General features: G+C 43.6%; 1 protein-coding gene across 1 annotated transcript in view; it reads right to left on the bottom strand.

The window, feature by feature from the left end:
* The window catches only part of NKAIN1 (sodium/potassium transporting ATPase interacting 1), a 43,455-nt gene extending 30,400 nt beyond the window's left edge, over window positions 1–13,055 (bottom strand). Inside the window, exon 1 of the mRNA XM_087970821.1 lies at window positions 12,214–13,055. Within this exon, the coding sequence (XP_087826947.1) occupies window positions 12,214–12,363 (150 nt within the window). The 5' untranslated portion in view covers window positions 12,364–13,055. The remainder of the gene's footprint in view (window positions 1–12,213) is intronic.
* Between the last annotated feature and the right edge of the window lie 2,957 nt (window positions 13,056–16,012).

Consider the following 16,012-nt stretch of genomic DNA (forward strand, 5'->3'; position numbering starts at 1 on the left):
CAAGGATATTATTCAGAGAATAAAATGAAGAGAGGTTCCTTATCCCATGCTATGTTGGTCAACTTGCCTGGTTACAAAAAAAGGCAAAATATAAATATTGTGGCTTAGGTTACACAATCCTTCAAAGAAATAGCTGCTCTTTATGACAATGACAAGTCAGCAACATCGAAACCAAGATGCCCAAGACTGCATTCCTTGACATCCTTCTTCCTAAATTAAAATAGAATGGGGACCAACCTGAATACTTTATTTGGCCAAGTGTGATTAGACACACAAGGAATTTTTCTCCAGTGCAAAAGCTCTCAGTATACAAGCAAAGCAACAGAATAATAACAAATCATAATAATGATACCAATAAGAAGGGTTAGTGAAGAAAATGGAAAAAAGAGGAAATCTTATGAGATTATCCAATCTCACAAAAATTTGTTCTTACGCTCCAAAGTCAGAATGCCATCTTTCCAAAAATACAAATGGGACTATATTGCAAGATTATATTCATATTACATTGGACTAAATTTTGCTTAAGGAAAAAAAAGTGAGGCATCATAAGAGGTGCTCGCAGTAAAACACAATCTCTACTTCGAAAGGCTTAGTTAGAAAACCTTCCTTTTAGTGCCTTGGACTTATTCTTGCTCTGTCTCCTATACAAGTATGACAGCCATTTATAGAGATGAGTCACTGCCACCTCATTCTTTAGGTAGCTTAAGTTACCTACCAAAAACACGGATGCACGCAAAGAAGAGACGTGAAACACAACTGCCCTTACAATTTAGACTATTTAAAGGATATACAAAGCCCTCTATGCTTGCAACTAAAGTGTCAGGCTTTTAAACTCATAGGAATGGAATTGCATGTTTAAATGTCAGGGTCAAACTTCAAACTTCTCATAAAAAGCAAGTAGCCACAAATTTCTGTTATTTGAGCCATGGTGGCGCAGTGGTTAGAGTGCAGTACTGCAGGCTACTTCTGCTGAATGCTGGCTGCCTGCAATTTGGCAGTTTGAATCCCACCAGGCTCAAGGTTGACTCAGCCTTCCATCCTTCCGAGGTGGGTAAAATGAGGACCCAAATTGTTGGGGGCAAGAGGCTGACTCTAATGAACTGCTTAGAGAGGGCTATAAAACACAGTAAAGCGGTATATAAGTCTAAGTGCTATTGCTATGGCTATTTCAAATAACTCTCACCTATAGATGCAAATTTTTGGGCAACTACTAATTTCAAAATCCCATATATATATGCTAGCCCCAAATTTAAAACTGAAGCGGTTGTGAAAGTCTGACTCACAGACAACACAATACAAGCCTGAATGGCAGAGCTGTTGCTACAACTTTAAAAGCACAACTATAATCGTGGAAAATGACATACATGTAAGTACCCCCAAAACTTAAGAAAACAAATATATATAACACATACACATACACATACCATACACACACACACACACACACACACACACACACACATATATATATATATATATAGGACTGGGTGGACATCCTGTTGCCTCTAACATTAATAAAATGGCAAGAAGCTACATTCCTTTGGGATTGACTTAATAGGTGCTATGTTACCACTGAGAGCAGTGTTTACCATGAGGTCAATATTGACCCCAAGGATCAATGCGATTATCCAAGGGGTCGATAAATGGCCTCCTTTTGGCCTATAGTCAAAAGGAGGAGGTCAGTAAATGTCAGGGAGTCAACAAGTGATTGATAAATGATGAACGGTTGATTGGGGATCAATTTATCTTTCCAGTCTCTGTAGAGTTCCATGCTAATCCCCGGTCCTGAAAGGGAGGTAGGTAGTGGCGAGAGTGTTACCCAGGGTTGGATGTTCAGTAGCAAGAGCAGCCTTGAGTTGTCTCTATTCATTATTATCTGTGGTACTATTAATTAAATTTGCTACTTATTAAATTATTTTCACATGTTTGGAGGTCGATGAACAATCTGAATCTTCATGAAGGGTTGATGAACTGAAAAATATGGGGAACCTTGGTTGAGATGCAACAAATTGGAAGAAGCAGAACCTTATAATTGTACCAATGATCCTTTGTCACTATTTTTTTTTTAGAAATGGGGAAGCTTTGAGAAGGATCAACATTTCCTCTTTCTCTTCTGTATTTTCTTATTTCCCTTTCAATATATTTTTCAGCCCATCAAATCACTTCTGTTGCAAAGACATTTTTGAATTTCCTTCCCAAAAACATATGTTATTATCCCACTAGCCTTTGGCTTTATTTTACCCTAGTAAAAAAAAAATGCCAGGAGGAGCAGCTATCTATTATTTCCAATATATCAAATATTTTCTTAAATTGTGATTTGTTCATTCTGGTTTCGCAAAGGTTCACACAACAGCCAGAGGCAATATAAGGCAATTTTTTTTCTGCCTTTCAGAGTATAACTTAAAAGAAAATGAAAAAAGTCTTAAGCTTTTGAATTCTGTTTTAATGCCCTTTTTTTCTCTTGACAACCGATTATGTCATAATTATGAGATTTCAGCTGCTTTATGTATTCTTCTAGAAATTGGTACTTTGCATTAAAGCAATTCGTAATTAACGTTTTCAGTGAATGGGAGTCACTGCTGGTTTTTTTAAATTGGAATGATTATTACGGACAACTCAGCTCACTAGTGTCCTTGAGGTTTTATTTTTAATTTTTATAAAGCAATCATTCTTGGGACCAGTCCTCTCATTAGACACAGTGAAGCTCTTACCTAAAGAAACAAACTTTAGGAAGTGACAGCAAGATTCTGAAAAGAGGAGGAGATGTGGGGCAGCATAGCCTGGATCCCTGTTAACCTGCTGTCTTTATCTTCAGCAGGGAGTGACTTGCATATTCTACTCATTGCTCTAGCTCTATTAGGAGCTCGGTCATAACGTGGGAGGGGTTGGTTTTGACTAACATATTCTATGAACACAATTGGATAGGAGAGGAGAGGAGAGGAGTAGGGGAGGAGAGGAGAGGGGATAGGAAAGGGGAAGGGGAGAGGAGAGAAGGGGAGGAAAGGGAAAGGGGGAGAGGAGAGGCGAAAGGGAGGAGAGGGGAAGGGAGAGGAGGGGAGGGGAAGGGGAGAGGAGAAAGTGAGGGAAGGGGAGAAGAGAGGAAGGGGAGGAAAGGAGAGGGGAAGGGAGGAGAGGATTTTATTTGGCCAAGTGTGATTAGACACACAAAGAACGTGTCTCTGGTGCAGAAGCTTTCAGTGTACATGCAAAGCAACAAATCATCATCATCATCATCATACCAATAAGAAGGAGGAATAAAGAAGATAATACGGATAACTAATAGTACTACAGCCACACTACATGAGTAAATATACCTAAACATTAGACATTAAGGTCTATAAACCATTGTTCATAGCTTCATATGAGGGAAGCAAGTTGAGAACCCATGGCCAACTGGCCTTCAAGTCCATTTTCTATTTTTTTTCCTTTTTTGTTTGTGCAAGCATACATCTTTGTCTGACCACAACGGTCTGAACGTAAATGGGATTCTCTCCTATCATATTGTGGCAGTTCAGTGTGACTGCTCTAAGGTTAAAAACCAGAAGAGAATTGGCATGGTCAAAACTGAAACTCCCAAAATGCCCTCCTGAAACCAGAAAACCATGAGCCTTGCCCACACATGCCAGTCCCAGCCGCTTCTACCACTTTACCCATTACCCTCCTTCCCTTCCTCGAACAGTCTTCTGCTCTCCATCACCCAAAGCTTGCTTATGTCAGCCTTCTGCCAATTGTGGTTTACTCAATAAACCATACTTAAGTAAGTACGGTGGCTGAACTTAGATCTTCAGTTGAATTGGCCAAGGTGGCTCTTTTCAGGATTGCAAAACTCTAGTACCCAGCAAAAAAATGCCACAACTTTTCCAACCCAAATGCCATTTGTCAGCTCCAAACATGATTTCCATAGCAACAATGCAAATGTGGAAGCATTCCATAATCATTAGGGAGAGGGGCTAGGCAGTATAAACAGTGACTGCAGTAGATTACATGCCTATTACGAATAGTTGCGGTTCCTGAGCACTAGTAATTATACCTAATTGTGCATTTAATTGTGTAATTGAAAACTCACATATGGAAGAATCGAGAGTTGCCTTCCTCTCTTCCTGGCATAAGCGAGGAGGCCAAGCTATGGATGCCACATTCACGATCTCTTGACCAACCCATCCACTTTCACACAGAGTCTTCCACGAGGTTCACAAATACCAGGTATGGTACCACGAACCCATGTAATGTGGTATGGAGCAAGATGCTACTCAATTTTTTGGGAATTCTGAAGGAAAGTAGAAATGGGAATGGTTTTACAAGTTCACTCAAGTAACGATAGATAGGCTCATTTGATATTGACATATTCAACAATTCAAGGATGATGTCACCACATAGTACACCAATAAGCATGAGGGAAAGATCATTCCAGGCAAGTTTGACTGTTGTTCTTTTAAAAGCACTGCCGATAATTGCATTGGAACTGGAAGTAATTTGAAAAATCATCCCTTGGTGATTTTTGTGCAGGAAAAATCCACACAAAAATCCCCCTTAAATCAATCAAACATCAACCTGATTTTTAAGGGATATTATGTTAATATTAAAGGCTCCCCTATCTATAAAGCCTTTGGCCATATGCTATTGAACTTAAGGAATTTGATTACAGTATTATCAAATTCAAACTTTACTTGGAAAAGCATTCCATTGAAACATTCTCAAGTATCTTAACAGCCTTATTTCTTTTTATGTCATACGGATCTTAAATAACAAGCCACACAAAACTATTGCATATTAATTTTAATATGCTTAAAGAGCTCTATTCTGCTATCTGCCCCTTAGGGTAATACGATTCTCCCAAATTAATTACTACTTTGAGTTTAAATTAGATTGATACTGTATTCCTTCCAGTTGTCCAATTTCAACTGATTTTATCCATGTAGTGCCTCTCTGAATTATCTGAATTACAAGAGAGAAGGGTCTCTGTGTGAGGTCTGTGTTTTCAAAGCCTTCTTTTTTCTACATAACTTCTCAGAAGGTCCCGTAACTTTGCAGAATCATGATGTCAACTGATGTTCCAGGACTTGTAGAAAGAGAAGTTTGTGTGGCTGAAAACATACGGGGGTCTTTTTTTTTTTTTTTAATAAAAGAGAAACTGATGGACAAAGTCCCCCAATGCCACCTTGTACATTTAATAATTTATTATTCACAATGTGATTTTTCTCAAATTCTTTTTTTTTCTTCATTTTTTTCCCTTAAAACCCACTCAAAGGCAAAATGAAGGGGAGCAATGCATGTAATCCGGACCCTAGATAAGGATCTCCAAACTTGGCACTTTTTAAGACTTGTGGACTTCAACACCCAGAATTCCTCAACCAGCCACATTAGATGCTAACTGGGGAATTCTGGGAATTGAAGTCCACAAGTCTTAAAGGTGCCAAGTTTTAGAGATCCCAGTCTAGATGAATGACTCTTCATAGGAGAGATGTCCTGTTCAGAGCAAACCATGCATAGGCAATTTTGTCTAATCATTGCAAATTCTAGATGTGTAGACTTTGGCTACCAGAATAGTCAACAATGGTTATACTGCTTAGACTTCATCCACATGCCAGAAAGTTGCCACAGGTGGGACATATGACACTAGGTTGTCAAGATACACCAAAGACCAGGATCAAAAGCAAAAACAACAAATTCTGGAACAAGTTTTTCTGTCTATTGCGTGTACATTGAAAGTTTATGCATGCACCAGAGACAAATTCCTTGTGTGTCTAATCACACTTGAGCAATAAAGAATTCTATTCTGTTCTGTTCTATTCTATTCCTTTTTATGTCAGCATGATGCCCTCTTAGCTACAGAAAGCCTAATACTCAGGAAAATGAGATCACAATTAATATATAATTGGCCAAATGCTCCAACATTAATGCATATTTTGTTTATTCATGATTTACTGTGTAAACCACAATCGGCTGGCATACTAAATCTTAATGTATGATTTACAAATCACAGATTCTGGGTTTGTACAAGGCATTAAGCCAAACCCAAATAAACCACATTGCAACTTAGGGCAATACAGTATACAGACCACTATTGCAGTGCTCTTTGTTCAGTATTTGGCCAACTCGTCATTCCTAGCACTATTTAAATAACACACAGAGTATTTAAAAGCACAGAAGACAAGGTCTGTTTCTCCAGGTTAGCCAGTATTAAAAATCAAATATCCATTAGAGTTACTTGGGTTAGCTTAATTCCAGATAATGGGTACTAACTCAAAAAGAAAGAGATGTTTAGGAATAATAATGAATGAAAACCCAATAAAGATTATGTTACAGTAGTCTAGCTAACAAAAGCATTAATGAGAGCTGTCACGTCTTGGTTGAGCAGAAAAGTCCATAGTCTATTTACAAGATAGATGGTGCAATCTGCAAATGATTTCATTACACAACAGGCAGTTAACCTATGAAATTCATTAACACCAGACACCCTGATGGCCAGCAATTTAGAGATTTTTAAATGGACAGCAGACAAATGAGTAGATGATCAAGCAATCCATTACTACTCATTTTGATGGCTGCACGCTACCCACAGAATCAGAGTATTATCCACAGTGCCAGCTGCAAGGGAGCGACACTGGAAGACAGCTATTGTCCTCACCTCTCATTTTCCTGTTTCTCAGATGCATCTTGCCACCCAGGGTGTGATCAGAGATTGCAACACTAAAAGGGGTCCATGTTTGGTCTCAGAATGTCTATGGAGATTCTCAGTCATCCAAGTCATGGTTGTCCCAAAAGTGATTTTTCAAGAGGCAACTGAATAGAATAATAACAGAGTTGGAAGGGACCTTCCAAGAGGTCTTCTAGTCCAACCCCCTGCTTAGGTAGGAAACACTACACCACTTCAGACAAATGGTTATCCAACATCTTTGTAAAAACTTCCAGTGTTGGAGCATTCACAACTTCTAGAGGCAAGTTGTTCCACTGATAAATTGTTCTAACTGTCAGGGAATTTCTCCTTAGTTCTAAGTTGCTTCTCTCCTTGATTAGTTTACACCAATTGCTTCTTGTCCTACCCTGAAGGTCGTAAAAATTCCTTGAAACCTGCCACCACCATAGAAACGGCTGTAATTACCCCCCTTTTTGAAGAGAGAAGCCAAACCCAACTAGCAATTAAAAAAAAAAAACCAAGAATGCAGCCTCTTTTTCTCTTTACTAGTAGAACCTAAAGGAAAGATTTGTTTCTTCTCCTGGAACTAAAAGGCTATATCTAAAGTCAAAGAATATTAGCCTGCATCATTCAGCAAAGTAGACTGCCCAACTGGACTTCCTTTGTTTTTCCTTGAAGATGTCTTGCTTCTCATCCAAGAAACTTTTTTCAGTTCTCAGAAGATACTCCTCATGCTATCACCAAGCAGCACCAAGAGAAACCTTCAAATGCAACCTGGGAACATTTGCCTAAACGTCTTACAATTCACCCCAAAGCCACCCAGGCCAAGCAGCACACTGTCAAAGACTCCCCTGCCTTCTGTAGGGCCCCAAAACTCTTGAAGAGAAGAATGAGTCAACCGATGAGTCAGAGAGGAGGCTCATGTTAAGAGACAGATCCAGTACTGAGAGAGTGGCCTGAAGCCCATAAACAGCAGATATAACAAGCCCTGCAGGGAGTTGCACAGTCAATCATGGATTGTGAGGTGCGACAGCTGTGGGCAAACAGTGGAAATGGGCTGGACACACAGGTCACACTTAAGCCAAAATGTGACTTGTTTGTTGCAGACTTAATGAGAGGGTGGGCAGCTTCTTGGTTGCCCAAATGCCACACAGGATATACTGGTGACGTAACATGAGTAGGATTGTGTGATGCACAAGGGAAGGAGGGGGAGGGTGTGCAATGAGGGTGGGGCTCATTTACTTAACTGAGTTAGGTCTATTCATGGACTCAGAATTAAAGGAATTGATTCAAAGTCACGATCCTTTGGGACTACAGGCTGATTCCTTAAAACTTTTCTTGTTTTGCAGAACCAACCATTTGTGGCTTATTCTGCAAATGAAGGGTAGTGTAATGTGTAAATCTCCACTTTCTCTGGCCATCAGTTGGAGGAAAGGCAACATTGGGGGTGTAGAAGAAAGATACATGGATGGATGGATGGATGGATGGAAGGAAGGAAGGAAGAAGGAAGAAAGAAAAAGAAAGAAAGAAAGAAAGAAAGAAAGAAAGAAAGAAAGAAAGAAAGAAAGAAAGAAAGAAAGAAAGCAAAAGAAAGAAAGCAAAAGAAAGAAAGAAAGAAAGAAAGAAAGAAAGAAAGAAAGAAAGAAAGAAAGAAAGAAAGAAAGAAAGAAAGAAAGAAAGAAAGAAAGAAAGAAAGAAAGCTCTTTGTGCCTTGCTTGCTGTTTTTTCTCCAAAACCATCTGGTTGATGGCTGTAGAAAACTGGGTGCTAGGATGACAGGCTGCTGACTGAGACAAACACATCCCCATCAAGTCCACGCCGGCTGTAGCCATTTACTTGTAGCTGGTTCCTGGGAACAAAGCCAACCTGTACTGGTTCACTGAAGCTGAACCCAGAGAAAACAGCTGCATAAAACATGAGTTGCCCAACAGTCACTTCACCCTAAAGAACCCTTGAAAGGGTGGACAGAAGAACGTTGCATTTTAAAGCATCTCTCGTAATACAAAAGGTCTTCTATCATTTGCATTCTGCCTGCCTGTCATCTCTGGACCTGCTTCGGGGTGCATGATATCCAGCTGAGAATTCCCACAGCCTTCATTTCCAAAATCCTTGGATATGGCCATCGGAGCCCTTTCAAAAGTTACTGCTGAACTCGGATTTTTGAATACAGTGGGTTAGAAACCTCTAATGCAAAGGAAAATGAAACAAAATAACTATAATCCATTCTTTTAATTTTAGACAGATTCAATTGTTTTCGTCCTGATTCAACTTTTTTTTGTGTGTGTGCAAATCCTAAAGCCAATTGTAGGTTGAAAGATGTTGTGCACTTAAGACCTACAGGAAAAAAATAAAGGAGTGTCCACGATGGGCCAGGCAAAGAATGTCATGTACATTTTCTCATCATTGTGCAAATGATGTACAGCATGTCATTGTGTCAATCTAAAAAATTACAAACTATATGTCATTTGCATGGCATCACAATATTGTACATGCTATGTTACTATGCCTAATAACAAATGCCTATGGATACATGTTAATAAAAGTTTGCATGATATCTCCACATTATCTAGATCCACAAAACATACTAAGGAAAAAGCTATAACTTTCAAATCACAATAGCAATGTGCTAAGCCAAGCCATCTACTAGGAGTAGTCGGTTGCTGGGTTAGAGAGTGGAATAACAAGAAGTTAGTCTGGACTGGGTTAGAGATTGGAATAACATCAACGGCCTAACAATTTGTACATCCTAAGAGAGCAGTTTCCAAAGAGTATAGAAATCCATGGACTCTAGATGCAATTCTGATACCACAACATACTGAAGATACAAATGAAGCACTTATGGAGTTGGTTCAGAAAGTCAGGGTTTGATTCTGATTTGCAAAGCATGTACAGGATAGGTTCACACATTATGTTAACCTGCAATGTGTTTAGATTAATTTCAATTTAATGTTTTGTCTGAACCCTGTATAAAACTGTATAGCAATGACTACGAATATTAAAAAATGGCTTACACCGAATCAATGACTAACCCAATGGTGAATATTCTGGCCCATGAGCATACAAGGATGTCACATGCATAGTGCTATCATCATCACATAAACCAAGTTAAATGAATTTTGCCCATGTTATTTTTATGGATAAGATGATATTGTGGTTTTCAATGATCATTATTGTATTCTTGACTAGCAAGAGCTCTGCCCAATTCATGCCAACTCTATCTGGAAACAATGGGTATTGAACCCAGGTCCATCAATAGGCAAAATACATTTTCAACCACTCAGTTATTGTGCAATCAACCTAGTGATTTTTCCCCCCCAATGGACATTCAAGTGTATGGTTATAAAGTACTAACTGAAGATTCCACCTCCATGGACGCATTCAGGGATGGTGGTAACAGCACCCACACTACAAATAAACTGGGAAGATCATGCATTCCATGTGCTAAGATGGAATGATGGGAAATGCCTATGTTGGAACTTTATCAAACATAATTACCCTACGAGAACACTAATTCTCACAATTTGTACGGTGGGTGAGCTAATCATCTCTACTTTCCTCAAAGCGACAACCAAAGCTATGCCCCACATGCTCCTGTATGAAATTAGATTTTCACTATGTTCTCTTTTGAGTTAGCCTGTTACAAAAATAAAACTGGAAAGTAGAAACATGATCCTAACGAAGCAGTAAAGAAGTTTTATGTCAACTTTTATGCCATAAGAATAGCAATCTGCTGTAACAGTAGACCTGTTTATTGCTCTTGTGAGCTTATTATAAATTTCTTTTCAGGGCATCAGTACAAAATGACCGATGTGATGCCTTTCTAATCTGCATTTTTTTAAAACAGCAAAAGCAAAAACCACTTTGGCAAACCCTCGAGCACCACATTAAAATTTCCTGTAAAGAGAAAGATCACTTTTCCTCATCCTCTTCAACCACAGCTTCCTGAATCGCTTCTCATAAAAGCTAAAAACAGCTCCAGCACCTGCAGCTTCAAAAAGACAATCCCATTTTTTTTACCTTTCCCCTCCCCTGTGCTAGTTTTCTCTTACGCTGAACTTCACTGGAGATCTTCAGCTGGAGATCAGCTAAAAGAAACCACCCCAGGCTAAGATCTACAGGCCCCGAGCAGCTTATAATATAAAATTCAATGAAAGGAGAAAATGGAAGATCAGGGATAAAGCTCACCAAAATGGGCAGCTTTCTCATGCACTCTTTCCTTCACTTGTGGAATCCCCTTGGCTTCTGATGACTAGCAAACAGTCTCCGAGAGTCTCCTTGTGGTTGTGTGGCTTTGTTGTTGTTTTTTAAATACAGGTAGTCCTCAACTTACGACCGCAATTGAGTCCGACATTTATGTTGCTGAGTGAAACGTGTAAGTGAATTTTGCCCCATTTTACGGCCTACCTTGCCTCAGTCATTAAGTGAATCATTGTAGCTGTTATGTTAATAACACGGCTGTTAAATGAATCTGGCTTCCTGGGTTATTTTGCTGGTCAGAAGGTCACAAAAGGGGATCACAATATGCCCCGGGATACCGCAACCATCATAAATATGAACTACTAGTTGATCTGCATCCAAATTTTGATCATGTGACCATGGGGATGCTGCAACAAATGGTTGAAGTGTGAAAAATTGTCCTAAGTCACTTTTTTTCAGTGAGGTTGTAACTTTGAACGGTCATTAAACGAACTGTTGTCAGTGGAAGACTATCTGTATTCTCTTGAGAATGTCCATGGTTACCCAGTTTCATTTCTTCCCCCTTCGGTTCCTGGTCAAAATTTGGATTTCTGAGCCACCAAATCAACCAATCAATCAAAACAGGGCGGGGCTGAGAGACCGGTCAGCTCCCCCCTCTCTCTCTCTCATTCCCCCCCTGTCTCTCTCCCTTCTTCCCTCCCTCCCCCTCTCTCTTTTCCCTCCCTCCCCTCTCTCTCCCTCTCTCTCTTTCCTTACCCCCTCTCTCCTCTCTTTCCCTCCCTGTCTCTCTCCCTCCCTCTCTCTTTCCCTCCCTTCCCTCTCTCTCTTTCCTTCCCCCCATCTCTCTCTCTCTCCCTCCCTCCCCTCCCTCTCTCTTTCCCTCCCTCCTCCCTCCTCTCTTCCCTCCCTCCCTCTCTCTCTCTCCCTCCCTCCCCCCCTCTCTCAGAGCCCAAACGGGCTATTTATTCCTGCATCGTGGTGACCTTCTGTCATTGGCCACGCCAGCCACGGAGTTTGTCCAACTCCGTTGGAGGCCGGGGAGGAGGAAGAGGTGGAAGAAGAGGAAGGGGCGCCCCCCGCCGCCTGCCACCGTCCCGGCGAAGAGATTTAAAGTTTGAGCTGCAGGAAGGGAAGCTTCCTCCGGCCGCCCAAGCCCCGTCCGGGCGTCTCTTATTAAGGTGTTTCTCTCCCCCTTTCTCCCCCCCCCCGCCGCACCCCCAAAGGAGACCCGGTCCCCCCGATCCCGCGCCTCTCCACAAAGGGCTGGGCTGGGGAAGGCCCGTCCCGGCCTCCTTCCCCTCTTTCGGGGGTCTCCGGCCAACCGGTCTGGGCTGCAAAGGTCACCCCCCTCGGCCGGATGGATTCCCCGCTGGGCTCACCAGTTGCAAGGAGCAGAAGCCGACCAGCGTGCAGCGCCCGTTGCATCTGCCCATGGTCGCCGGGTGGCCGAAAGCCTCCTTCTCGCCGTTACCGTCAGGAAGAGCGCCGCGCCTCCCGTTGCTAGTGACAACCCCCGGCTCGGAGGGCATCCAGAGGCGGCAGAGGCGGAGGCTGCAGCAGCGGCACCGGCCGGCTCCTGTGTGCCATCGCTGCCCGGCGAGAAAGAGGCGCCTCGTCCGTCTCCCCGCGCGCCGCCTTTTGTCTCCTGTCGCCGAGGAAAGAGAGAGAGAGAGAAAGGGAGAGAGGGAGAACGGAGCCGCCTCAAGGCGTTATCTGCTGCCCCCGCCGCGCCGCCCCTCAGCCCGCGGGAAGCAGCAGCCCCCTGGCTCCTTGGGAAGGTGCCTCGTTCGTTTCCGCCCGCGCTCAGCAGCAACCGGGCTCCGTCTCACACACACACACGCCCCCCCGGGCTGAGAGGGTCTACCGGTCGATGAGGGAAGCTAGCCCGGGCTTTGTCCCGCGCGTTACATGCGGAGGAGAAGCGCCACTCTCAAAGCCTCCGCTCTATTGTTTTCTCCGCCTCCTCCGCCGACACACCCACGGCTGCGCTGCTGCCGGGCGGGCGCGGAAGAGCGAGCCGGCGCTGGCTTGGGAAGGGCAAGCGTCACTCCACGAGACGGGGAGGCAGCGCAACCAACCCCTTGACCGGAGGCAGAAGACGGTCGCGCGCGGGAGAGGAGGGCGAGTGGGAAACAGCCCCCTCCCCACACAGACACAGACACACACACACACACCACGTGGCTCTCCAGCTGCGCCCTGGGCGTGAGGGTGAGGCGTGTGTGGAGAGAGAGGGAGAGAGAGAGAGAGAGGCGAGAGCGCGAGCCCCTCCCCGCCTCTGCCTTCGGCTGTCCAGTCACGAAGACAGACGCCGCGGAGCGAGGGGCTGGGCCTCGACAGGCTACGCCTCCCCTTCTCGGACAGTTGTGGGTCCCTCAGGGCGCGAAGGCGGAGGCGGGGGAATTGGGAGGATGGAAGAATGGGGTGGTGGGGTCGCCGCGTCTCTTCTCGACACAAACGTGCAGCGGGGTCGAGGGCGCGTCTGGAACATGCCCTCCCGACGCGTTTGTTCTTTGGCAAGTCTGGCCATTTGGGCAGCTTGGATCCCTGTGGGGTGAACAGGGACTTCCAACGTTCAACTGGGAAGATGATGGGAAATACTCATTCACTCAAAACCTTTTAGTACTGGGAACATAGGCCAAAAAAAAAAAAGGACCGAGCCAAAAAAAAAATGACTAACCAAACATAAGATACTCTGCGAGGTTGGTCATTAATGTTGAGTGTACGCCAACTTTTTTATTTATTTATTTATTTTGTCAAGCGATTATAAGATAATAGGTATAAGTAAAAACATAGTTATGAATACATGGATACATATAAGAAAAATAAAAAACAATAGGACAGGGACCGTAGGCACCTTGGTGTGCTTATGCACGCCCCTTGCAGACCTCTTAGGAAAGGGGTGAGGCCCTGAAAATACTGTTTTTCTGTTTGTTACCTACGTTTTTATTTGTATCCCATCTTTTAGTATGTTTACAAATAACTCGAAGCGGTGAGCATATCCACGGCATCTTCCCTCCTTCTGTTTTCCTCGCCATGGACCAGGTGAGGTGAGGTGAGCTGAGACTGTGACTGGCCCAAAGTCACTCAGGTTGGCTTTCAGGACTGGAACTCAATGGTCTCCCGGTTTCTAACCTGGTGCCCAGAGGTGGGTATTCAGCAGGTTCTGACCACTCCTGGAGAACTGATAGTGGAAATGTTGAGTAGTTCGGAGAACCAGCAAATCCCACCTCTGACTGGCCCTGCCCCCATTTATTCTCTGCCTCTCATTGAGTCCCAGCTGACCGGCTGGGTCTTCTTTGGTTGCCTTGCACAGGAGAACGGAGCTGGAAAGCAGGTTAGGGGGTGGGGGGGATTTTATAGTATCCTTCCCCTGCCACGCCCACTAAGCCATGCCCACCAAGTCACGCCCACAGAACCGGTAGTAAAAAAATTTGAATCCCACCACTGCTGTTGCCTTAATTAACCACTAGACCAAACTGGGTCTTGTTTTACTCTCCCCTCACCCTGCCTGCATGATGGAAAGGATGAGATCTACTTTGTATGTCAGCACTTTGTATTTCAAACAGTATAAAACAGGGCACGACCAAATCTGGTGTGGTGAAAAGTCAGCCAAAGAACCGTCCAATTCACAAATGGGCGGGATCCTTCCAAGACAGAGTTCCCCCAACGTTTCCAGCTTTGCAGACCGCCAACCCCTGGGGAAGGGGTGTTTGCGCAAGTGGCTGGCAAGCGTGTGTGTGTGCACAGCTCCGTTTCTGTGAGCGGTGTGCACGCAAATGGAACGTGTGTGCGTGTGCTCGCCTGCTGCTTGCCCAAGTGAGGATGTGCGCGTGTTGGCCGGTCATTTCCACAGCCCAGTTGCAAACCCCTCACGGCCCACCAGTGGGCCATGGTCCACAGATTGGTGGCCCCTGTTCCAAGGGCTTCAGAGAAAAGCAGTCCAGAACAAATTCTTCCTTGCATTCCTATAGCAGAGGGGGTTGGGCGGTGGCTTCAAAGGCTGTTCTCACGTGACCTGGCGCAGATTGTATGGTGCTGCTCGTGCTACTATGTCATGCACATACAAGACACACTACACGTTACATCATTGCATCAAAGACAAAGAACATTCTACTGTTGTTTCAGTCACATGATGTTTTCTGGATTCTCAAGCTGTGGTTTGCTTGGCCCTGCTGGGTTTGCCCAGCGCCCTCAGCAATCTAAGCCAAACAAGCATCTTTTGACTGGGAAGGCATGTGAATGCTGCCGTTTTTAGTCTTGTTCAATGGGCAATTTGGAATCTCTCATAGAAGTAGGTATTGACTATGGCATAAATCAGGGTTTACCAGCCTGTTGACCTAGATGTTTTAGGGATTTTGTTGCTAGGTTCTAGCGTAGAAAAACATTCGTCTGGTGCTTTGCTCAAAACAATTGCAATTCAGGAGGCCAATTTGGTGTAGTAACTAAGGTACTGGCCTAGAGACCAGGAGATTGTGAATTGTAGTCCTGTTTTAGGCATGAAAGCCAGCTGGGCAACTTTGGGCCAGTCCTCTTTCAGCCCAATCCACCTCACAGGGATGTTGTTGTAGGAAAAATAAGAGAAGAGAGGAGGTATGTATGTTTACACCACAATGAGTTACTCATCTATATGTATAAAAGCAAAATACCACTCACGCATCATCACAAAATCTCCACAACCGTAAAGCCTACAAACTTGAAATTTGTCACGTATGTTCCTCTTGAATTCTAGGTGCTCACTAAGAAAGGATTTTTCGAAATGACCATCAGAGCATTAGTATTTCCTATATTATTATTAACACACTCTGAAGCTAAGGAATTCTACTCCCCCTTCCCACCTGAAAAGAAATCTCTTCCAAAAGCAAAACACAAGCAGAGGAGAGGAGTTTCAATTTCAGTTTCACAGCACCAAGCAGCTTTCATACAGAACAGTTGAGCTAAGCCACGCCCAGGCGCCTTGCTGTCTCCTTGCTCACATAGCAAATACTGTTTTATTTTCCAAATAGCCCTCAACTCTCTCACACTGACAGGACGCTAGCCAGATGAATACTGATGGATGCTGGTAGGCAGAGGCAGAATTTCCCCCCCCCTTATTTTCCTCCCCCCAAAAACTAAGCCTGATCACATAGTTTTGTAACGAAGCATGGGTATAGAGCTAGTAAAGTAATAAAGGCAGGATAA

This window comes from Notechis scutatus, chromosome 8 (assembly GCF_049901735.1).
Source record: "Notechis scutatus isolate UNSWTSFEM ecotype Mainland chromosome 8, rNotScu1.2, whole genome shotgun sequence".
In the NCBI taxonomy this organism is placed as follows: Eukaryota; Metazoa; Chordata; class Lepidosauria; order Squamata; family Elapidae; genus Notechis; species Notechis scutatus.